Genomic DNA, 26,217 nt, shown 5'->3' with positions numbered 1-26,217 from the left:
ATACATACTACACATGTCCAAAGTTCTGAATGGGAAGAAAATTGCGCATGTGGGAAGGAGCAGACATGGGAGGGAAAATAATGAAACTATATTTTCATTAAAGAAAAAAACAGAATTTTAAAACACAAAAATGAAAATAAGTTTATGCTACTTTAAGATTTCCAAACATGAGCCAGGTGGTGGTGGCGCACACCTTTAATCCCAGCACTCGGGAGGCAGAGGCAGGCAGATCTCTGTGAGTTCAAGGCCATCCTGGGCTACAAAGCAAGTTCCAGGAAAGGCACAAAGCTACAGAGAGAGACCCTGTCTCAAAAAACAACAACAACAACAAAAAAAAAACCGAAAACAAAAAACAAACAAACAAAAAAATTCCAAACATTATCTTGATAAGGATTAGGCCCAAATATCTTTTCTTTATACATTTTATACTGCTTATTTTGAAAATATGGCTTTATAAAGTTGACCCATAGAATTATGGGCAAAAGGTTATATAATGTATATAATGTTTTTCCTTCCTTCCTTCCTTTCTTTCTTCTATTTATTTTTTATTTTTTTATTCTTTTTTTTTTTTTTGCTTCAGCTGCTATTTACTGACATCCAAGTGGCCACGATAGATAGCAATTGGTCCCGTGATGCTTCAGCATCAGCAAGGAAGGTAGAGAGTGGAGTGAGTGTTTGCAGTGACAGCTGAGGAGGGCACAAGGAAGAGCAGGAGAGGCCAAATCTGTCAGGAAAACAAGTCAGGGCCAGGGCCAAAGGTTAACTACAAAGGAACCTTGGACCCAAGCCCTAAGCTCCTACCTCTTGCTGTCTCCTGACTCCAGGCCAGGCTAGTGTTTTTTCATACAAAATTTGAGTATACTCTTCTGGTTAAGAAACAAAAGCATCCTACCTAAAGGCAGAGGCAGTATACAACTGGCATTCTTAACCTCAATTTATTCTTATTATCCTGGAAAAACAACTGCATCCCCTTCCCTGTAAAACAACACTGATATACACAGGTAGATTAAAGAAGCCATTGGATTTATCTCTCACTCTTTTTCCTGCCCTTGGGACTCTGTTCCTCCTGTTGATGTGCCTTGTCCAGCCTCAGTGTGAGGGCTTTTGCCCTGTCTCAGTGTGTGTTTTGTTGTGTTTGGCTGTTGTCTCTTGGAAGCCTGCTCTTTTCTGATGGGAAACAGAGGAGGAGTGGATAGGGGGCAGAAGGGAGGAGACAGGGAGCTTGGAGAAGTGGAGAGAGGGGAAACTGTGATCAGGATGTATTGTATGAGAGAAGAATCTATTTTCAAAAATAATGTTTTAAAAAGTACCCCAACTACTAAGCCACTGAGAGTAACAGGCACGTCAGCCCCAATATATAATGATTTTTTTCAAGGCCTCCAATAGACTTATTCTTATGGCTGCAGTAACTCATTCCCACTGAGAACTGAGGAAAAGGTTAGAGTCTGAAAACAAGTGAAGAAAGCTTGTTACAAATCATAGGACCCATAAAGCACAAAAATCTTAATTCCCCCACCAAATGGTGAGTTATTTTGATCCTCCACCAGCACAGACACAAAAACAAAGTATTTATAGAGTGAGATCTCACAATTGTCTGAATCTGTTTGCCCTAGGAGATGGTAGATAATGAAGATCAGACTTGTAGAACCCAGAAGTTCTTGTAGGCTGCAAAAATATATCATAGAGATTCAGCTGTGTATTAAAGCTGAACTTTGACTAGCCAAGGTTCTGTAAAAAGGCAAAGCCATTTATTATGAATATTTGGTGTTACCCAGCTTTTAATATTCTAGCTGTCTTCTGATTTTTACCAATTGGTAAACAGTTCAGCTCTCCAGACCTGCTGAACACACTAAATTACTAATAGCCCTGCTGAGGTTAGGAGACAAGCTGGCAGAGACACCTAGCTTTGTTTCTTGTGCTAATGAAGCTCTGACCATCCCTTCCCCTTGAGGAGGCCTGGTGGTTCTCCAGAGCATTTTGACTGAGAACAAAAGAGGTTTTTGCATATCAAAGTGAGAAGTAAGACAACATTCTTGAGGAGGCAGGGAACTGTGTGCCCAGGGAAAGGGCAGGCATCTTCTGTAGACAGGGACAGAACAGCATGGCCAGAGAGAAAAGAGGATGACAGTGGTTTTGTAGAGGGTTAGCAGATCTTGAGTAGAGTTTTCTGAGTGCCAAGAGTAGAGAAGAGAAGAGATGGAGAAAGAGGATACAGAGGACGAAGATGAGGCTGGAAGCATAAGAGTTTAGTCGATAGCTGGACTATGAGCTAGGGAGCAGGATGGAACTGCAGTTATGGAGACAGGATTTCATCCCAGAGAAATAAAGTAAATGGATATAGAGCTTGGTATGTCTAGAGTTATTCCTGCCTTGAATGCCTTGGTGGAGGTGTAGCTGAATTGATATAATTTTGTCTTAGAGGAATAAAGTTAACAGACATAAAAACATGGTGTATGTAGACCTTTTCCCTCAGATATCCCACGCAGGACATATATAGCTAGGCCCCTGGACCCTGGGTATTCCATAAGAAGGAAACCAAACATTTCCTGATTTTGCTATTCAAATATATTACTCAAAGGAACAAAAGAGAAACATCACAAAACATAATGGAATTTGTAAGCAAAACCAAAAATAAGTAGAGTATACTGAAAATTTGATTCTCATTTTTTAAATATGAAAGCAATTTTAGTTAACCTAAATGTACCCTTTAACTGCACATTACAGAAATCCCCACCACAATTACTGAACCAAATATTGCTGTTTAGGGGAAATTTAAGCCCTATCTGTTTTTACCAGGCAATGTTCAGATAAATAAATGTAGTTCTTGGTTTGGCAACAATTTTAGACTATTTTATAGACACATATGATTACATCCTCTATTTCTTTAACCATCACTTTATAGCAATCTATATGATTTTATTAAAACAAATAAGTATATAACTTAATATATTGCACTTTGAAAGTTTTCTGAAAAACAAATTACAGCATTTACACATTGTGAAAAACAAATTGTTAAATATAAGTAGCCTAAATCTATTTCCAGCATCCACTCAACTAAAATTTTAACTTATTTTCCTACAAAATTTTTCATATTTCATGTTTATCTAGAGCATCAGAAAGAAACCCATTAGCTTCAGAAGAAAAACATCCTTTCAGAAAGTAAACATCTCAAATAAAAGAGGTATATCCAGAAATTGCAAATTTTTAATAGCAAAACTTTTGATTAGAATGCTGGTTAATTCCTTAGGCTTGGACATTTAAACCTAATTAATTCATTATGTCTTCAACCTATAGAAATAAAGCAAGTAAAAATTTCTTACGTTGTGTGCAGTGTACCATCAAAAAACAGCCGATGAACAGAAACTGAGTCAGCATGAATGTGCAATCCGCCATTGTGAGACAAATGCAGAACCCTTAGCAGTCTTAACAACTGAACTTAGATCTCCTGCTGTTATGATATCCAGCTGGCAAACAGAGATTGTGAGTGGCTTATATAGGAGATACATGAAGATGGATTTTGAACTTTTTCGTTTCAGACTGTGTAAATTACTAATTAACTTTTCATTGTAGACTTACTGGTTCCTGGGACCTGCTTGTTCCTGCTTCTAAGATTTTTGTATGAATTGTATACTGTTTGTGTTTATCCTCAAACTCTGTATTATTACCTAAAACTATCTGTTTATCTTTATACTAGGTCTCATAATGTTTTACTATTGCCAAAGTAGAAACTTTACTTGGAACATCTTTCTATGAATACAATTTTCAACACTGCTTAGAATCAGAGATCTCTGACCTCATAGCTACTCGGATTGCTAAGCAAGAATCAGAAGACACAATTGTGTGTAGCAGTGCCAATAAGAAAAAGAGAAGTTAGAAAATGTAATAAAGACAGAAACAGGTAAGGAGAGCTGAGAGGAAGAGAAAATAAAGGGATGAAGAGGGAAGTATTAGTCAGGACAGCAAATGTAAATTAAATCATTTGGGACACTGAATTTTTCACTCTAACAGACAATGTTTAGAAAAAGAAATATAGTTTCTGGCTTAGAAAAAATTTAAGGTTCATTTTATAGACTGATATAATTACATTGTTTATTTTTTCAACCATCACTTTATAGAAATTTGTGTGATTTTATTATATGAAGTAAATGTACAATTGACAGTATTAATTTCTTAAGCTTGGACATTTCCACAGTATTTCTTTCTCACTAAAACCTAATCTCTCTCTCTCTCTCTCTCTCTCTCTCTCTCTCTCTCTCTCTCTCTCTTTCTCTCTCTTTGGCCCTCTCTTTTATACATAGACACACAGAAACACACACCACACACACACACACACACACACACACACACACACACACACACACACAGATTTAGGTTTGCATAATCAGGATGACAGTTCACACTATAGTGTCTAGATCTGCTATATATCTTCTACCAAGTGAAACTGTAGTTCACCTTGTATCACCCTTTTATATCTCAAAAATCCATTATTTCTTCTGCTTACTGGCAAATATATTTTATGTACTATTTCCTGTTTGGAATTTATCCATTCTTTTATTTTATATCCTGCTCCTGCTTCCTGGCTATTAATAAAATGACGATACTATGAGCTCAAGGAGTAAACTTCCTGTTACCATGAATAAAAATATTTTACCTACTTTGCTCACCCTGATTCTGTATAATTTATTTATTATGAAAAATTTTTATTGATTAGTTTAATAGTAAGCTGTTTATTTTATAATACCATGGCAGTTAGATACATACTTTATGATATTAGTATATTAGTATGAAAATATAAATACTCATTTTGAGTATAAGCAATTTTATTTGTTTGATTCTATTATGGTGAAAGCAAAGTTCTTGTATATAGCAAAAATAGACATAAAATTCTGTTATTTGTAACAAAATTTACAAATAATAACATTTTTCATTATTCACTGCAATTTTCTTTTGAGACAGAGACTCACTATATGTCTCCAGTTGGCCCCAAACTCAATAGTGAACGTAGTTTACCAAGTGTTAGGATTAGAGTTATGTGCCATCACAATTATTTTCTAATGGACTTTAAGACAAATCCCAGCCTTCCTTGATTCAGAACTTACAAATTACTGTTGTTATTCAAGAATTCTACTTATATAGTCTAGTGACAGGTCCCTGGGGCCTTCTACAAGCAGTTTTCTACAACTTCTTTCTGCAATGGGTAGTGGTTAATTTAGTGACCCGTAACTGTTCAAAGTGCCAGGTATTAGGAACTCTGAGTGCTGCTAAACTTAGATGGGTCATCTGTATAAACCTCCCACTACTCAAGACTCAGGGACTATCAGAGAAAGAGAACAAAAAGAAAGTAAGCTAGCAGATGAGTAGGAGAGCTATGAAATACAGACTTCTGTACATGATGTGGCTATTGCATGCATCAACTAACAGAAGCTGTGGTGACCTACACAAGACCTGTACAAGATCAAGACTGCTGAAAATTGAGCATGGATGGGGGAGGGAATGATGAGCTCTCACCCCTAACTGAAGAACTATTGGCAGTTGATGGCTATGGGAAAGGGAATATAACTTTGGGGGATGTGGCCACTGATAGATTGCTCATGTCACAGTGGATGGCCACCTATTGGTATGTATAGTTATAGCACTAATTGGACCCACAGAGTTATTGATAACAAATAAAATAAAATAAAATGAAATGAGAACATGAAACTGGTAAGGTGATGGGGGTGGGGGAACTAAGGGGAGTTGGAGAAAGGTGGCAATAGATGGATATGATCAATATACACTGTATAAATGTATGGAACTTTCAAAGAATAAAAATTATTATTAGGAAGTAAAATAAAAGTGGAACTTACAGTAACTATTTCATAAGTTGTTGAGATATTTAAACAAGTGACACTGCACTTATGGGAATCATACTAAGTGCTCATTGCGTGTGGCTACTGCTATTATTATTATTTTTTATTTCATGGAATAAATTTAATAAAATTCAGAGCAAAAGTTTGTCATTGGAATAAACATATGATATATTTTTTGCCTTGATCCTTAAATGAACTAAATACATCAAAAACAGTCAATAAATATCTAGATCGAGGATGAGAACAGAGAAAATTTAAAGTAGAGCAAATATAAGTTAAAAATTATATATATCAATGCTGATAGCCATTAGAGGGGTAGCCACTAAAAACTGGCAAGGAACAAGGAGGTAGTAATAATATTTCTTGATTGGGTTTCCACCTGTGGAAATACATTGAAATGTGAAGTTACAATTTGTTGATGGAAAACTTAAATTGAAATTAATTTTTAAAATGGGGCTTGGAGTTCCTCATAGAAATAGTATCCATTTAATGTAGACTAAAATCCAATATTTTACTTTGAAAATATATTACACCTTTACTTTTTTTTACTGGTTCTTTGAGAGTTCCATGCATCCTATTTTGATTGTATTCATCTCCCTTCCCAAACTCTTCCCAAATCCATCCTCCCTTTTTTTATCCACACATCTTTGCATCTTATATCTTTAAATCCTTCAAGACAAATGTGTACTTCCCAAACATTATTGGGTGTGTGGTCATTTATTGGATCATGGTCAAATTACCAGGGGTTACACTTTTAGAGAAAACTGTCTTTCTCTTTCCCCACAACCAACAATTGGCAATGTCTCCAGGGATGGGGTGTGATTGTAATCCCAGCTCCTCCTCTACACTGAGATTTTATTTTATGGGGCTTGATTTTGCAGAGCTTTTGGGCATACACTTGCAACCACTGGGAATTCATGTGTACAGCTGTCCTGCCATGTCCAAAAGATATTTCCATGTAGTCATCTACCTCTTCTACCTCTTCTACTCTTTCTTCCGCCTTTTCCAAGAGGATCCACAAGGCTTTAGATGGGAGGGTTGGTATATACCTTTCATTTGAGGCTGGGCATTCTGTAATCTCTTATACTCTGAATCTTGGTCAGTTGTGGGTCACTATGTTAATCACCATCTACTGCAAATAGAAGCTTTTCAGAGGGTATTTAGAGATGCAATGATCTATGGATATAATGATAAGTCATAATGTAGTATGAATCTTAAAGGTACTTTTAATAAAATCAAACCCGAGGCAGGTTATTGGGGTGAATGCTGGAAGATCAGAGAAGCAGAACAAGCCATGGCTATCTCACCTTGCTAGTTCCTCAGGTGATCTGTTTCCTCAGACTGGAAGCTTCTGAGTCCTCATCCCAAAGGCTCTCAGCTGAACTGTGTTGCCCCAAAGCCTGAACGCTAAACCAACCCAATGCTTAACTAACTGTATGCTTTTTCTCTTCCGGTGCCTGGTTTTTTCGTCTTATATACCTTTCTCTTTCTGCCCCCACTCCCTGGGATAAAGGATTGGGTTTCTGGGATTAAAGGTGTGGTCACCATACTTAGCTGTTTCTAAAGTGGCCTTGAACTCAGAGATCCAGCTAGCTCTATCTCCCAAGTGCTGGGATTAAAGGTGTGTACCACCACCGCCCAACTTCCTCTTTAGCTTGCTCTAACCCATTTTCTAGCCACCATTTCTGGCTCTGTTCTAGTGGCTGTCTGTTCTCTGACCCCAGATATGTTTATTTCAGGGAACACAATACCCACCACATCATAACAAGTTGGTTTAATACTATGTCCATTTAGCAGAATAACAGTGGTAGTCCTGTCTAGCCACAGATTCCTGGCCCCAAACTGATCACAGGTATGTATTTCACCTTGTAGAGTGGAATTTAAATCCAAACAGAATGTTGTAGTTTACTCCCTTGACATTTGTTCTGCTATTGCACCAATGGACATGTCTTTCCAGGCCAGTCATTATTATGACTGGTTCATAGCTGAGTATGTCTGGTAACTGCTATTTTCCTCTGGTAGCTTTAATCTCAGCTTCCAACACTATGAAAGCTAGCTAGCCAATAGGGATGAAGCTACCAGGTATGTACCATCTTGATTTTGCCATGTTCTATGAATCAAGTATATGATTTCTTCAGCAATGGAGTTTTATCATCAAGTTCTGGAAGGTAACCAATGAGCAGTGGCAACAGACAGTAATGTTTGAGAGTCTATGGATTATCACTGGACAACTCTAAAAGAAATAAACAATTCCTGGCAATGGGATTTTTGTTTGTTAGCCTCTGGTGTCTAGTAAATGTATTACTGACCCTTATATGGTAGCTCTAATTTGACTCTTTTTACACACACACACACACACACACACACACACACACACACACACACAGGCTTTGCAATAGGAGGTTTCTATATGTTTTTTAAAAGTCCTTAGTGTTGCTTACCCTTCCTTATACTCTGTCTTCTACCCTATGCTCTGCTCCCCAACCCAGTTAAAAGCTTTCTATTCCCATGTTGCTTTATATCCTTTATACCAGTGTTTTCTATCTCCCCTCCATCAAAAGTCCCTCTCAATGGCCACTTGGTAATTTCCTGACTCTATGAGAATTCCAAATGAAACACACATATCTGATGATTCAAAGTTAACATCCACAGATGAGAAAAAAAAAAAAACATGTTATGTTTGTCTCTCTGGGTCTGGGTTCCCTTACTCAGAATGATTGCTTCTAGAGTCATCCATTTACATGCAAATTTCATTGTTCTAAACAACTATACAACATTTTTAATAGATACTCATTCAGTTAATGGAACACTAGGCTATTTCCATTTCCTGGATATTGTGAGTAGAAAAGAAATGAACAGAGATGAGCAGGTAGCTCTAGAGTATGATATGGAATCCTTTGAGTCTATACTCAAAGATGGTATTGCTAGACCATTTATTTTTAGCATTTTGAGGAACCTCCACTCAATTTACATAGTTGATACACCAATTTATACTCCCACCATCCATGAATAAGTGATTCCTTCCCTCTCATCCGTATCTGCATTTTGTCATCACTTCTTGTAACTTAACCATTTTGAATAAGAGTGAGATGAAATCTCAAAGTTTCAATTTGCATTTCCCTAAACCCTAAGGACATTGAAAATATTTTTAAATTTTTCTCAACCATTTATATTTCACCTCTAGAGAATCCTCTATTTAGTCTAATGACCCATTTTTGATGGTTTGATGCTTTATGCCTACATTGATTTAGAAGTGGGAATGAAAAGGGATCATTGTTTTTAAGCTCACACACTTGAGCTCAAGTCCTGACCCTGTCTTCAACTTCTTGTCAGCTCTTGAGAAGTCATTTAACATCATTGTTTCTTTTTTTCTAATATTTAAATAATATGACTCTTTATTCTATTTACCAAATGCATATGTAGCTAGCATAAAATAAGTATATTTAACTTATCATCTGTATTGTCCTACAAGTGTAAGTTAGTGAGTTGATATGATAAAGAAGTGAAAAACGTAATCAATCATGTTGGTGTTTTCCTCACTAAAAATAACAAACACTTTCATTGAAGAAGAGAGCTTGTGTCTATTTCTGTAATCCTTGAATACCTTTAGCACATTACCCACATTACTCTAATCTTTGAACAGTTCCTTTCTTTTTACATTTTACTACAGCATCATGGTGCTTTGGAATTTGATTTGTATTTTTCTTTGTCCCTAGAAAGGAGATAAGATATCATAGACACTATCTGCAAAAAACAGATGGGAATGTGGACAGGAATGCTGAATCATAAAGTTGGAAACTTCAGATTTATTTATGTGGATATTATCTCAGAAGAGAAAGTAGCTCCTAAGAAAATCATTGAAAGAGAGAGAACTCCAAGACTCTGCAGGATTTCTTAGAGAGGATTCACCTCCAGGTTAGTAAACCTTTGGTCTGTTTAGTTTTTCTGGAAAATGGGTGGAATAGAATAGTTGAGGAGAGTGGATCAGTATTTACACAGGGTTGTTAAAAATATAAGATTTACAGCAAAGGAAAATCTGTTTTCCCAGAACAGCTTCTCCGTTATGATGCAAGTAGAGGTCTTGATGCAACACCCTTTGGACTAATCCCTAATGGTGCTTAGCAGCCAGTGACAGTAGAGATTAATGTAGAGAATGGCAATGAGATATGAAAAAATACATCTAGGAGAACAGGAGATCATGGAAAAATGTTCAAATGATAATGAAAAAGAGAGTGTGAAGAATATAGTGAAATTTGAGGGACTGAGAAGAAAAATGAAAGGAAGCTTGCATTTTTACAGTAGAGAGATCAAAATGAAGTACAAAGAGAATAACTAAAAATAATCATCTCAGAACCAATTTAACAAACAATGGTCATTAGTGTTCTAATGATTATTTCAAGGGGAAAATTGTTTTATAAATACTTCACTTGAACCCATCCCACCACTGGTACTCCAATCATCTGTTTTTTATAACCCTATTTTTCTTTTATTATTACATTTCAAATGAAATGAGTCTTGTTAAATGGTACAGTTTATACAGTCTACACTAAGTAGTCTCACTCCACTTAAATTTTGCATTCCATTTGTAAAATTAACTCTTCAGGACTTTGATAATGTAAGTAGTTCATTAAGACAAAAGCAATTATATTTTATTTTTTAATTGAAAATAGATTCTTCTCTCATACAATATATCCCAACCACAGTTTCCCCTCCTTCCACTCTTCCTAGCCCCCCTCCACATGGCCCCTTCCCCAGATTTACTCTCCATTCTTTTTCCTTCAGAAAAAAGCAGGCCTCTAAGAGACAACAATCAAACACGAAAAACTAAAATACAATAAGACAAGACAAAAGCCCTCACACAGAGACTGGACAAGGCAACCCAATAGGATGAAAAGGGTCTCAAGAACAGGCAAACAAGTCAAAGACACACCTGCTCCCACAGTTAGGAGTCCCACCAAAACACCAAGCTAACAGCCACAACATATATGCAGAGGACCTGGTGCAGACCCGTGCAGGCTTCACACTTACTGCTTTAGTCTCTGTGAACCAATATGAGCCCTGCTTAGTTGACTCAGCCTAGGAATCCTCCAACCCCTCTGACTCCTACAATCTTTCTGCCCCCTCTTTTGTGAGATCCCCAATCTCCAAGGGAAGGGACTTAATGGCGATGTCCAATTTAGACTCTCTCTCCATATGATGACTGGTTGTGAGTCTCTGGATCTGCTCTCATGTACTGATGGAGGATGCTCTCTGTTAAACAAAAAAAAAGGACAGGGTACCAGTCTATGAGTATAGTAGAGTATCATTAGGAATCATTTCACTGATTTTTTTTTTGAGGGGGGGCACATTCATGTTTGGTTCTACCCTAGGTCTCTGGGCTATCTAGTCTCCAGTTCCTGGCCATCCAAGCAGTATTGGGCATGGACTCACTCTAGTAAAGCAGGCCTCAAACTAAATCAGACATTGGTTTGCCAATCCCATAAGTACTGTGCCACCATTGCTCCAGCTTATTTTGCAGTCAGGACAGATTGTATAGGTCAAAAGTTATGTGGCTAATTTGGTGTCCATATTTCCTATTTAATAGCCTACAGAGTACCTTCTCACACCAAAGAGATTAGAACACAGGGGTGAAGGCTCCATGTAGGCACCAGCTTGATCTCTGCACTCAATGATCTGTGTGCATGTTGTCCTTGGCAAAGAGGCTCTGCTCTAAGCTCTCAGTTTCCAGAGAGCAACCCTCTGTCCGATCATCAGCCTGGGTTGTTTGGGGATCTCTACATGACTGCTTTGGTCATCAACTCAAGCAAATTCACCTAGTCCTGCCACTGGGAGCCTGGCCTGGCTACAAGAGATGGCCAGTTCAGACTCTGTATCCTCCATTACTAGTAGTCCTCAGTAGGGTCACCCTCATAGATTCCAGGAAGTTTCCACTGCACTAGGTTTTCACATCACCTCCAAAATGCCCCCTGTCCCAGCCATCTCTCCCTGCATTCTCTCCCTCCATCCCATACCCCAACCTGATCCCTCCCACTCCTGTCCTCACCTGCTCCCAATCTACCTGCAAAATCTATTCTATTTCCTCTTCCCTGGGAGATCCTTGCATCCATCCTAGAGTCCACCCCCACCCCTTTATCTAACCTCTCTGCACCAACAGACTGTAGCTTGGTAATCATTACTTAATGACTAATATCTACTTATAAGTGAATACGTATCCTACTTGTCTTTCTGGGTCTGTGTTAACTCACTTGGGATGATTCTTTTCTAGTTTCATCCATTTTCTGCAAATTTCATGTTGTCCTTTTTAACAGCTAAGCAATACTCGATTGTGTAAATGTACCACATTTTCTTGTTTTCTTTTATACTTCTTTCATATATTACGTCCTGACTGCAGTTTCCCCTCCCTCCTCTCCCCCTAGTACCCCCTTACTCCCTCTCTCTTCTAGATCCACTACTCCTCTGCCTCCCCTCAGAAAAGAGCAGGCCTTCAAGAGACATCAACCAAATATGACATAACAAGCTACAATAAGACCAGGCACATACCATCAACATCAAGGCTGAATGAGGCTATCCAATAGGAAAAAAAGTGTCCCACAAACAGGCAAAAGAGTCAGAGACAGCCCCATTTCTACTGTTAGGAATTCCACACCAAGCTACACAGCTGAAACATACATGTAGAGGACCTGTATGTACAAGCTCCCTAATCTCTTAGAACACCCATGACTCCCTGTCAGTTGATTCTGGTACCACATTTTCTTTATCCATTCTTCAGTTGAGGGAAATCTAGATTTGTTGGAAGACATTGCTGGCTGGAAGAGGTTGCAATCTGCCCATGGCCTGGCAGCTTATCTCAATAGCTTGGCGATATGGGGCTCCCTATCTCCAACAGAATTTCTTGCCTCTACCTGCCCTTATCTGGAGAATGTGCCTGGGCCTGGAGGACTGACCTTATCTGAAAGCTATCTCTAAACCAGATGCCTGTCTCTAAACCAGATGACTGACTTATCTTTAGCTTGGATCCTGGCATGGAACCCTGCTAGAAGATGCCCTTGCTGCACATACGATAAGTAAAATTTGTGCTTAGGAGCCTTATGATAGGAGCATGGTACTTAATGCAAATGAAGGTTTATCCCTAAGCTCCCCAAGCCTATATGTTTCTTATACTCTGGGATAAAGTTGACTTGATTCACTGAAGTCTATCTCTGCACGTGCTCATGGGCCACATACAAAGCTTTCTGTTGGGGGTGGGGAGGCTGGAGGGGCGGGAGGAGGGAAGAGGGGGATCTGTGATTGGTATGTCAAATGAATAAAAAAGATTCTTAAAGAAGAAAAAAAGCTTTCTGTCGCTGCTATTGCCTCTTTCTCTCTCCTCCTGGTGGCTGACAGGCTGAGAGGGAAAGAGGACCTCCACATAGACTGTTTCAAGATTCTGGTTATTATGAATAAAGTAAAAATGAACATAGTTAAGCCAGTGTCCTTGTGGCAGGATGAAGTGTCCTTTGAGTATTTTCCAAAGAGTGGTATAGCTGGATCTTGAGGTAGATTGTTTCCCAACTTTCTGAGGAACCACCATATTGATTCCCACAGTGGCTGTGCAAATTTGCACTCTCAACAGCAATGGAGGAGTGTTCCCATTGTTCCACATCCTCACCAGCATGAGTTGTCACGTGTGTTATTGATCTTAGTCATTCTGACAGGTGCTAGATGATTTGATTTGCACTTCCCTGGTGAGAATGCTGAACATTTCTTGAAGTGTTTCTCAGCTGTTTGAGTTCTCTCTATTGAGAATTCTCTGTTTAGATCTCTATCTAATTAGATTATTCTGAGTTTTTTGATATGTAGTTTCCTGAATTCTTTATATAGTTTGGATATTAGTCCTCTATTAGATGTAGAGATGGTAAAAAAAAAAATTTCCAATTCTGTAGACTGCTGCTTTGTCCTATTGATGATGTTCTTAGCCTTACAGAATCTTTGCAATTTCATGAGGTCCATTAATGAATTGTTGATCTTAGTGCCTGTGCTATTGGTGTTCTGTACAGAAAGCCACCTCTTATGCAAATATGTTCAAGGCTATTACCCACTTTCTCTTTAATCAGGTTCAGTGTCTAGTTTTATGTGCAGTCTTGGATCCACTTGCACTTGAGTTTTGTACATGGTAATAAGAATGGATGTATTTGAATTCTTCTACATGCAGCTATGCAGTTTCACAGGAACCATTTGTTGAAGATGCTGTCTTTTTCCATTGTTTATTTCTAGATGTTTTTTATAAAAAAATCAGTTGACCATAGCTGTGTGGATTTATATATGGGTGTTCAATTAGATTCTACTGACCAATATGTCTGTTTTTATGCCTAAACCGTGTGTGTGTCTGTGCCTGTGAATGTGTGTTTATTTTTTCACTATACCTCTGTAGTGTAACTTGAAATCAAGGATGGTGATACCTACAACAGCTATTTTGTTGTTCAGGATTGTTTTCCCTATCCTGGGATTTTTGTTTTTCCATATGAAGTTGAAAATTGTCCTTCTAAAGTCTGAAAATAGTTGTGTTGGAATTTTGATGGGCATTTTATTTTGGTAGGATAGCCATTTTTACTATGTTAACCTTAGCAACCCATGATCATAGGAGATCTTTCTGTCTTTTGATATCTTCTTCAATAGTTTCTCTCAAAGACATGATGATTTCATCATACAAGTCTTTCACTTGCTTGGTTAGAGTTACTCCAAGTTATTTTATATTATTTGATGCTATCATAGAAAGTGTTGTTTCCTTGATTTCTTTCTCAGTGTTTGTTATTTGCATGTAAGAGAGCTACTTTTTTTTTTTAGTTAATCTTGCCTCCAGCCACTTGACTGAAAGTGTTTATTCTCTGGTGGAATTTTTTGGATCACTTATATATTCTATCATATAATCTGCAAATAATGATACTTCAAATTCTTTCTTTACAATTTGTATCCCCTTAATCTCCTTCAGTTGTCTTACTGCTCTAGCTAAAAACTTAAGTACTGTGTTTATGAGATATGAAGAAAGTGGACAACCTAGTCTTGTTCCTGATTCTAGTGGAACTACTCTAAGTTTTTCTGCATTTAATTTGATATTACAGGCTTCTATAAATTGTCTTTATTATGTTTATATATGTCCCTTGTATCCCTAATCTCTCCAGGCCTTTTATCATGAAAGGGTGTTGAATTTTGTCATAGGCTTTTCCAGCATCTATTGAGAAGATCATATTTTTTCTTTCAGTTTGTTTATTGGTGGTTTGCATTTATTGATTTTTATATGTGCACCATCTGTGTATCTCTGATATGAAGCCTTTTTGATACATGGTGGATGATCTTTTTCATGTGTTCTTGGATTTGGTTTACGAGCATTTTATTGAATATTTTTGCATCTATGTCTCTAGGGGAAACTTGTTTTCTTTCTTGTATATATGTGATTTAGGTATCAGGGCAATTGTGGACTCATAAAATAAATTTAGCAATGTTCCTTCTGTTTCTATTTTGTGGAATAATTTAAGGAGTATTGGCATTAACTCTTCTGTGAAAGTCTAGTAGAATTCTGTGCTAAAAACAAGCTGACGCTGAGCATTTTGTTGTTGTTTGGAGAGTTTCAGTTGCTGCTTCTACTTCACTAGGGGTTATAGGTCTATTTAAATCACAGATTGGTTCTTGTTTTAACTTTGGTAAGTGATATCTATACAGAAAGATATCCATTTCTTTTAGATTTTCTAATTTTGTGGAGTACAGGGTTTTAAAGTATTACCTAATGCTTCTTTAGATTTCCTCAGTGTCTGTTATTATGTCCTCATCATTGTTTCTGATAAACCTTTTACCCTGAAGTAATGTATATACTTGATATTGAGGTATGTTTCTTGTATGCAGCAGAAGAATGGATCCTGTTTTCACATCCATTCTGTTTGTGTCTTTTTATTGTGGAATTGAGACCATTGCTATTGAGAAATATCAATGACTAATGATTATTGATTCCTGTTATTTTGTTGATGGTGGTGGTTGTGGTTGTGTGTGTGTGTGTGTGTGTGTGTGTGTGTGTTTCCCTTCTTTTGATTTTGCTGTTGTGAAATTATTTATTTCCTGTGTTTTCATGGGTGTATTTAATCTCCTTGATTTGGAGTTTTCCTTTTAGCACTTTCTATAGGGCTGTATATCTGGATAGATATTGTTTAAATTTGATTTTTATCATTGGCTTTCTTGTTTCTCAATCTATGGTAACTGAAAATCTTACCTAGTATAGTAGTCTGGGCTGGCATCAGTGGTCTTTTAGAGTCTGCATCACATTTGTTCAGACCCTTCTGGCTTTTCAAGTCTCCACTGAGAATTCAAGTATAATTATAATAGGTCTACTTTTATATGTTACTTGTTCTTTTTCCCTTTCTGCTTTTAATATTCTTTCTTTGTACTATATGTTTAGTGTTTTGATTATTATGTGTTGAGGGGCTTTCTTTTTTGCTCAAATCTGTTTTGTTGTCTCTATTGTTGGTTAAAGGCGGTGCTGTTCATGGCTGGCCGACGGAGGAGTGTGCTGGTTGGCGGAAGAATCATGAGCCATAGTTACCTGTCTAGAGCTTTATTGGGAGAGAGGGGGAGATAGAGACAGAGACAGAGAGACAGAGAGACCACGTGGAGGGAAGAGACCGGAAAAAGAAAAGGGAGGGACACAGAGGGCCCGCCTGCTTTTTAGGCTGGGCCATGTCCTAGGTTGATCACGTAATTAATGACAGAACCCTTACATCTATACTTCTTGTAATTTATAGGCATTTCCTTCTTTAGGTTAAGAAATATTTCTTCTATGATTTTGTTGAAAATATTTTCTGGGCCTTTAAGATGGAATTCTTCTCCTTCCTCTATTCTTCTTACTCTTAAGTTTGGGCTTTTCATAGATTCTAGATTTCCTCGATGCATTGTGTCAGGAATTTTTTAGACTTAACATTTTCTTTGACCAATGTACCCATTTCTTCTATCATATCATCAATGTCTCACTTCTCTTTCATTTCTTGTATTCTGTTGGTGAAACATGCCTCTGTAGTTACTGGTCAAATTCCTAATTTTTTTCATTTCCAGAATTCCCACAGTTTGTGTTTTCTTTATTCCTTCTATTTCCATTTTCAGGTCTTTAAAAGTTGTATTCATTTCCTTCAGTTATTTATTTTTTCTTGGCTTTCTTTGAGATATTTATTAATTTCATCCCGTTTGTGTTTTCCTAGATTTTGTCAAGGATGTTTATTTATTTCTTCTTTAAGAACCTCTATCATCTTTATAAGTTGATTTTAGGTCTTTTTCTTGTGTTTTAGCTGTGTTAGAATATTCAGGGTATACTGTGCTATAGGATAGCTGAGCTCTAGTGGAAACATATTGTCCCAGCTGTTATTGATTGTGTTTTTATGCTGGCATCTAAGCATCTGGGTTAGGGGTGATTATATGTCTAGGTGCTGATTTCTGGGAGGTCAGGATGAGATAGTCTGTGGGATCCACAGGAGGGAGGGAGAGGGGGAAGAGAGGCTGCAGCTGGTGTTCTGAAGTACTTGGGATGAGCCTGAAGGATTGGGTTTTCTGGGGTAAAACAGAGAGCAAAGAAGGTCTGCAGGCAGGGTACCTGGTCTTCTCAGTTATATTTATCTTAATTGGTATGTCTGAGTTACAAAGTTACTCTCTTGTCTGTCAACATACTGTTTAAGATTCCTTATAGTATGATTTGTACAGTGTGATACTCCTGGGAGAAAACACAGTTTGAATCCTGCCTCCGTGACCCAAGGATGTTAAATATTGTACCCAGGAAGTCATAGTTAGAATATTCTTTAATAATAGGAACTTGGATATTGTGTGTTCTGCTAAAATACACTTTTTAAAATAATGATGATTCCTCTTCACCTTTTTTTGTTTAAAATTTGGTTTGTAATAATGCTTTCCTTGTTACTTAAACCTTTTGGAATAATATTTGATTTCAGTAAATAAAATAAAGATATTAAAACTATGTTCAAGTAAAATGGGAGAAATTTTTGAGGAAGCTGGAAAAACCATTTAACTTCACTTTGCATATTCAGTCTGTCAGAGCAGTGGTTATAGAAATATCACAGATGCTTTATGATTCAGAAGGCTGCATTTAAAACTATAACGTGTTGATGCAAATGATAGACAACATATCCAAAGGAAATAATTCTTTCTTCAACTATGAGATTTTCAGGTGTAATAAAGCCTTTTAAAGAATTAAATAGCAAGTCTGTGATACATTAGATATATAGTATCTTTCATTCAGTCAAAATGCTAACCTCACTTTGTATACAGAAATGTGTGTTTCAAATTTATTTTTACTCTTTACATTTTTTATTTATTACTTAATGTGGGGTGCTGTGGTGTGTGTGTGTGTGTGTGTGTGTGTGTGTGTGTGTGTGTGTGTGTTGTGCATGCCTAAGTTGTGAATGTGGACATCAAAGGAACAATTTGCAAGAGTCAATCTCTTCTTCTACCATATGTGTTCTGGAACCCAATTTATGTCATCTAGTCAGCAAGCAGTTGACCTACTTATTCATTTCACTGGAACTCAAGTTCATTTCCCCCTTTTATAAAAATAGAGTCTTTTCTCATACAACATATTCTTATTACAATTTCTTCTCCCTTTGCTCCTCCCAGTTCCTCTCCACTTCCTCTTCCATGTGTATGCATTCCCTTTCTGTCTTTCATTAGAAAAAAACCCAGGCTTCTAAGAGATAACAACAAAATATAACAAAATGGAATATCATAAGACAAAACAAAAACACCTAATTGAAGTTGGACAAGGCAAACCAACAGAAGGAAAGAGATCCAAGACAAAACATTAGAATCAGGGACCCACTGATTCACACAACCAGGGGGGTCACATAAAAATACTCAACTGAAAGCTATAATACATACACAGAGCATCTGGTGCAGACCCATGTGGGCCATATGCTTGCTGCTTCAGTCTCTGTGAGTTCATATGCACCTTGTTTAGTTGATTTAGAGGCCCTCTTTCTCCTGTTGTATTCCATCTCCTCTGGCTCTTACACTCTTTCTGAGTTCTAAGGTCTTTCTCTCTCTTTCTGCCTAATGTCTGGCTGACTGACCCATATATTTTTATATTTTGATTCTTATTTTCCCTTCCCATAACTTCTCTTAGATCCAACCTACCTCCCTACTGTTGGTTAGGGCGGTGCTGGTGGCTGGGCAGCCATGCCAAGGGAGGAGAGTGCTGGACGGAAGAGTCAGTGTACCATAGTTACCTTTTAGAGCTTTATTGGGAGAGAAAGGGAGAAAGAGAGAGAGTGTTACAGTTTCTTACTTGATGATCTTTGGACTCTGGTTCTGTGGTGGTCCTGTATCATTGGCTGAACAGTGAGTTAGAACAGGGAACTGGGAAGAGAAAAGCTTATGGTACATGAGAATTTATTTTTTTTGGAATTAAGGACAAGGCAAAGATCAGGGCCCTGACTGTATGCACATGAGAAACACAGGCAATAACTCTGAAGTGAGACAATGAGCTCTTATCTTAGTTGGAAATCTTTTTTCATTAAGTAACTCTGAAAGTGCAATTAAATCTGGTGAGGTAAGGCTGTCCTCTGTACCCGACAATAGAAAGGAGAAGTGACATCCTAAAACTCCCAGGACCAAGTCAGCAGCTCTGGTGTCCAGAAGGAAAGAAACGGATCGCTTCTCTGCTACATTCTGGGTTCCCTGCTATGTCTGTAGCCAAGCCTAGGTTTGCTGGAGGTCTTAGCTTGGTGTACCCATGAGGCTTAGCGCCTGGGGGCAGTCAGCTGACTGGTTGTCTTTCTAGATGGCACTTTTAACAAAGCTGTTGATGGCCTGGCAGGGCATTTGCTAGCCTGTGGCCTTTTTTCACTTAAAACAGGGACCCAACAGCTTTTGGGAGTCAGCGAGTGCCAGTACTTGGCAATTTTGTTTTCGGGCTTTTATCTCTTCCCTAGTACACCTTAAATGCCACATATGACTCTTTTGCCTGTGGGGTCAGGAGCCTTGCTTTCCAGACACTTAAGTTTTAGTAGGGAGGGTGTGCGGAACAAGAGACGGATTTTATTCCATGTCTTAAAGTTTTTTTTTTTTTCTTGATGATTGATGGCTTAAGGACAGCTTTTGGAAGACCTGCCAGGAGGCAGACTATAAACCAATCCTTTTGGAAGACTTGTCTGAGGCTATAAGCTGATTTTTTGGCTTAGGAACCATCCTGACTACTGTAAACTTATTTGTTTGGATCCTAGCCACTACCAGACCTATCTGTGCTTCTCAAGGCATTTGAGAATGAGTGGGTGAAGTTAAGGTGAGTTAAGGCTAGAGTCAGTAGAAGTGGCCTAAGCCCGCTCATTTGAGCCCATCCACTGCTGGCAGAAGTCAGACAGAAAAGGTTGCACTTGGCAGATGCAGAAATGGGGAGGGAGAAGAGTTTAGAGTTTTAGCAGAAAGTTTGGGGATAAAGTAACTCTTTTATTTGCCTGTTTGCTGGCAGAAGTTCCCGTGATGCTGTTATGTGGCTAGGTTTACCAGTACTCGCCCCTATCCACCAATGTAGGTGGTAAATGTATTTGCCCCTTTGTCCCATGGATGTAGCCAAGAGAAAAAAAAATTAAAATAACAAACCGGGATCAGACTTCAAGCTTGGGCATCCCTAAGAGTGGAGAGAGATCTATGAATCAGCTCAAGTCACGGATCTTCATTGTCAAGAGATCGAGGGACCCTAGACAGCATTGACCCCCTAGTCAGGAGGGGAAATGTGCTTCCCATTGCCAGCAGAGCCCAAGGACAACCCCCAGGGTGTCTGTCACAAAGAATATAGCTCAGACTACAGCTGCGAGAACTGCTGACTCACTCACTGTAAAGTTGTGTAGCGGTCCAGCAGAGGCACGTGCGCACTCATGGTCTCGCAGTCTCACTTCATGGGGGAGGAGGCGGCTAGTGGCAGTGGTCACAGCAGGTCTCGGTGGTGTATCCAAGTCTGAATGGCACCAATGTTGGTTAATACTGCAGTGCTCGTGGCTGGCTAGTGCTCGTGGCTGCCATGCCAATGGAGGCCATGGCGATGGAGGAGAGTGCTGGACAGAAGAGTCAGTGCACTATAGTTACCTTTTAGAGCTTTATTGGGAGAGAGAGAGAGAGAGAGAGAGAGAGAGAGAGAGAGAGAGAGAGAGAGAGAGAGAGAGAGAGAGACCACACAGAGGGAAAAGAGAGTGCAGAAAAGGGAAAGGGACACACAGAGGCCCTCCCACTTTTTAGGCTGGGATGCTGTCGCAGGCTGATGATGTAATTAAGGACAGAACCCTTACACCTACCAACCCCTTGTTTTCTTGTTTAAATTTGTGAGTTCTTCATATATTCTAGATACTAAACTTCTCTTAAGTGCATAGCTGGTAAAATTTTTATTCATATTTTGTAGGCTGCCTTATTACTGGAGCAATGCTGTCCTTTGCTGTACAGAAATGTTCTTTTGATTCACATTACTTAATTGTTAGTTTTAAGGTCTGCACTATTGCAATCATTTTCAGAAAATCTTTTCCTGTTCCAATAATATAAAGTATATTATCTACTTTGTTCTCAATTTAGAGTCAGAGTATTCAGTCTTATATTGAAGTCTTTGATCCATTTGGACTTCAGTTTTGGGCAGGGTAAGAGAACCCAATTTCATTCTTCTATATGTAGTCATAATTTGATGATCATTTGTCAAATATGCAACTTTTTCCGATGTGTATTTTTTTAACAAAATCAGGTGGCTATAAAATTATTAGCTTTTTAGGTGGGTAATCAATTCTATTGATCATTGGGTTTGATTTTCATGCCAGCACCATATTTTCATTACTAAATCTATGTAGTTTATTTTGCGATTGGGAACGGCAATGCCCTTAGATGTTCTTTTATTATTCAGGATTGTTTTATTTAATCGTTTGTTTGTTTGTTTGTTTGTTTGTTTGTTTGTTTGGTGTGTGTGTGTGTGTGTGTGTGTGTTTCCATATGAAGCTGAAATTGTTCTTTTAATTTCTGGGAAATATTGTGTTAGAATTTTTATGGAATTGAATGTATTGAATCTGTAGATGGCTTTTGGTAGGCTAGTGGTTTAAATGATAATGGCACCCATAAGCTCATAGAGGGTGACACTATTAGGAGGTATGGCTTTGTTGTAATGAGTGGCCCTGTTGGAGGAAGCCTGTGACTGGGGGACTTTGGGGTTCAAAAGCCCAAGTCAGGTTCACTGTCTCTCTTTCTTCCTGCTGCCTGCCAAGATGTAGATTTCTGCCAGCACCATGTCTGCCTGCAGGCTTCCATGCTTCCCAACGTGGTGATAATGAACTAAACCTCTGAACTGTATGCCAGCCCCAATTACATGCTTTCCTTTATGAGTTGCCATAGTCACAATTTCTCATCACAGCAACAGAAACCCTAAGGTAGGATGATCATTCTCACAATATTAATCCTATTGATCTATGAACATAGGAGATCTTTCCAACTTCTAGTGTCTTCTTCAATTCTTTCTTCAATGTCTTTATGTTTTATTATATAACTCCTTCACTTGGTTTGCTAGACTTATCTCAAGATATTTTATTTGAGGCTATTGTGAAAGGCACTGTTTCCCTGACTTCTTTCTCAATCCGTTGGTCATTTTTACATAGAAAAGTTCTTGATTTTTCTGTGTTAATTTTTTATCATGCTACTTCTCTGAAAGTGTTTATCAGCTGTAGAAATTTATTGGTAGCCTTTTAAGGGTTTTTTATGTATACTATCATTATCATCTGCAAATAGTGATACATTGACCTCTTCCTTTTGATTTGTATCCCCTTGATCTCCTTTGGTTGTCTTATTGCTGTAGCCAAAACTTCAAGTACTATATTAAACAAGCATGAAGAGAGTGGACATCCTTTTCTTGTTCCTGATTTTAGTGGAAATACTTTGAGATTTTCTGTGTTTAGTTTGATGCTGAATGTGGGCTTGCTGTAATTTGCCTTTAGCATGTTGATGTATACCCCTTTTATGCTCAGTCTTTCCAGGATTTTACCATGAAAGGAAGTTGGATTATGTCAAAGGCCTTTCTTCTTTCTAGTGAGATGATCATTTTTTGTCATTCAGACTGTGGGTGCCTGTTTTCAGGTTCTTAGTGGCTTTACCCAGCAGGTCCACATAGAGAGGACAATTCAGACCACTGGCCCAAGTGCAGGTGTCTGAGATGGTCTGCACTTGGCTGTGCTGGGGGGAGGTCTTTTGCTCCACCCCTTGGCATCTCTATAAATACCCTGGGGCAGAGACAGTCAGGGCTCATTGGAATAGGTTCCAGGCCCTCTTGAAGCTATCCTGTATTTTCTATCTGTTTATTTCCACACTATAAATCCTTCTATCTAATATTTCCTGCTGCTCACATTCAAGAAAACTCTGGGGAACTGTGGGGTTGGTGGGTAAACACCCCACAGAATGGTGCCATGAACAGAGACTAAAGACAAATGAACAGGGACTAGAGACAAAGAAATAGGGACTATAGAAAAAAATAGGGACTACAGACTAAGGAAAATAATAGTTTTATACAGAGTTTTGTCAAAAGTGTTGAGTCAGTTACTAACAATGGAAAAAGGGGTATATTCAGTGTTTTATCCTCAAGAGAAAAGGAAAAAACAGATTGGAAGGATGTCCGTCACTGCAGCGAAAAATCTCTATCAAGAATTCTATCTTCTATCTCTTATTTTCTCTGTGAAAAATAAGTATAATGTATAGTGTAGTAATATAGTGTAGGAAAACATAGAAGTGTAAGATTGGGCAGAGAAAATTTATTTAAGATAAGTAAGGCAACTAGACAGAAAAACTTCAATTTTCTAACTTTGGGGTTTATGAACGCAAACTGGGGAAAAAAACTGAGCTTCATGGATAGTAAAAAAGCTCTTCTTTGAGCTTATCAAGCAGAAAAAAGTTTCCTATGGAAGCTTTTGGCTTGTGAACAACTAAAACGCAAAGTCCAAGTGGCAGGAGAAAGTTATTTCTCCCTGAGGCAAAAATGCGGGTGTATAAAGCCAAAAAAATTAAAGTTCAGAAATTTGGGGGAAACTTTGGTTTGGTTGGTTTTTCTCTCTCTTGGAAAAAAAAAATCTTAAACTAAAAAGCTTTTCTTGAAAAATTTGGGAAAAATCTCTCTAAAAAGCCTTTATCTCTCTCAAACGAAAAGCTCTCTTAAAAAACTTAAAAACTAAAGCCGTTAACTTTCTCTCTCAGAAGGACAAGAATTAGAATCACCTGTGATTAGCTCCAAGGGAAAACAACAAACCTCCTAAGACAGCAAAACCTCTCAGGTTTTTTCTTTCAAGCTTTAAAAATCCTCGCTGCAATGCAGGAGGCAGGGATCAGTTCCTAAAAACCTCTCTTCTTACCTCTGTCTCTTCAAACTAGAAAAAGAATACCCTGAGGAAACACTTGGGAGAGTGTGGGTAAAGAGCCACAAAGAGCCCAATAGGCCAGGAAACTGTTTACATGAGAAAACAGGCAAGCTTTTCAGTTACAGCTGGACTGAGGCACCAAGGGTTTTGTTTGAGTGAGCACTTGTTGAAATGAAAGGGTGTCACAACCAGTAAGGAAGACGCAACACCGAGCTCTTCTTTCAGCAGTTTACTAAGGAACCTTGAACAATCTTCTGACCCTGGGGAAAGCCCGCCCACGACCTAAATAGCCCCTGGGTGGCCAACCACAGCCTGCCACATGGGCACTGCGGATAGGTCCAGGTTCATGGAAGCAAGCCAGATCCTAGGACTAAGCCAAATATGGAGTTGTTTACTCCCGAGAGCACTCACCTTTGGGAAGGTGGGGGCGGAAGCCAGCGCCATCTTATGGGTGTGGCTGTGCGCAGCTCTCTACAAAAGGGTGCTTCTAATTGACCTTACACAAAGATCCCCTGGAGCAATGCAAACTCTGTTAAGCATTGAATCCTAGCTTCTAACCAACAACTGAGAAACAACTAGTCAGTACCTCCTAGTTTGAGTGCATTCCGGGGATGCTAGAGTTCCTGCAGTTGTGAACAACTTTCTGGACCACAGAGCTGAGGCAGGAAGGTGCAGGACCCAAGGGAAAACTGCTAATGAACAAAAAAGCCAAGGCCAGCAGGAACAGTACAGTTGCTCACTTTCCTGCAAACCCCGGATTATTGGGTGGGGCTACGCAGTGTCCACAGCTGCAAAAATTAATCTGAGAATAGCTTTCCTTTCAGAGAAAGGACTTTTTTGGGAAAGCAATAAAGGTGAACTGTGTCTGAAGAAGTTGTGCTGCCAAGCCAGAAATGCTCTCTGGGGCAAGAGCCCAGCCAGGGCAGAAAGAATGGAGAAGTAAAAAGGAGCAAAGTTCTTTTCTATCAGAGGAAGCCTATTTCTGAATAAAGCTTTGTTTCAACTGACTCCCAGTGAGATGAGGGGTGATTGCCTCTGGCATAAGCTCTGTCTGTGAGCACCAGGACAAACAAATGCAACTCACTGGGGGACTGGGTCAAGTGAAAAGCCTGATGAGGGAAGTACACCTGTCCTAATGTGAGCATAGAGATGGTAACAAATCCTTCTTAAAAAAGGAAAAGCTTGATTTTCAGTCTGTACGCAAACCACACAGACCCGGAAAATACAGACGGACTAAAGCCCCTACCTTCAGTAGCAGGAAAAGCCACCACTTTAGTGTCCGAAAATGTTTCTGGGGCAGAGGGGATAAACTGAGACCACACCGGGAACTGTCAGGGAGAAAGACTCTGAAGAAATGGAGAAGGGACAGATTCCTCCCCAGGAAATGAAAGCTGCTAAGAGTTTGAGGCAGATTCTGGAGGTGAAAAAGCCCCTACCTCTAGAGGCAGCTAGCAGAGGATCAGAGCTGCAGCCTGAGATATCTGAAGCTCTGCATCTGGGGGTGAGGAACAAGCAAAGTGAGATAAAGATCTATCAGTGGGAGAAAAATCTCTCTGAAGGAGCTATGAAAAGCTCAGTTGTATGTCTTTGTTTTTTTCACTGATTGGCTAAGGCAAACACAAGTCCCGAGAGCGAAGTTGCTATCAGAAATGCCCACCTCAATGAATGCTAACAAGGCAGATGTGGTTCTGATCCAGGGCCAGTGTCTGATGAAGGAGAGACACCTGTTAAAGCCAGATGAGGAGAGAACAGAAATCTCCCCATGTCCCGTAATTGAAAACGCAAAAAGTTTGGTTCAAACCTCCCAGGCAGAAAACTTTGAATGTAAGCCCGGTAAAAGAGAACTAGAAGTTGACTTTCAGACCCCCCAAAAAACTATGGGAAATGAAGTCCATAAGGTAACTAGCAACAAAAGACTGATATAAGAGAAAAGCATTCTGAGAAAGGTAGTTTTTCCGATAAAGATGGCGAAATTGCCTGAAAGA

The 26,217-nt window shown here is 38.8% G+C and overlaps 1 protein-coding gene across 2 annotated transcripts in view; it reads right to left on the bottom strand.

Annotated features, from left to right (window-relative positions):
• Window positions 1–3,393, bottom strand: part of LOC118573724 — a 65,139-nt gene extending 61,746 nt beyond the window's left edge. For both annotated transcript variants that reach the window (XM_036174054.1, XM_036174055.1), the window contains exon 1: window positions 3,321–3,393. In XM_036174054.1, the coding sequence (XP_036029947.1) occupies window positions 3,321–3,393 (73 nt within the window). The remainder of the gene's footprint in view (window positions 1–3,320) is intronic.
• Window positions 3,394–26,217: the final 22,824 nt, after the last annotated feature.

Source organism: Onychomys torridus, chromosome X (genome assembly GCF_903995425.1).
Source record: "Onychomys torridus chromosome X, mOncTor1.1, whole genome shotgun sequence".
NCBI lineage: Eukaryota > Metazoa > Chordata > Mammalia > Rodentia > Cricetidae > Onychomys > Onychomys torridus.
Note: the sequence above shows the minus strand (reverse complement) of the source record. Positions and strands in the feature narration are given on the sequence as shown.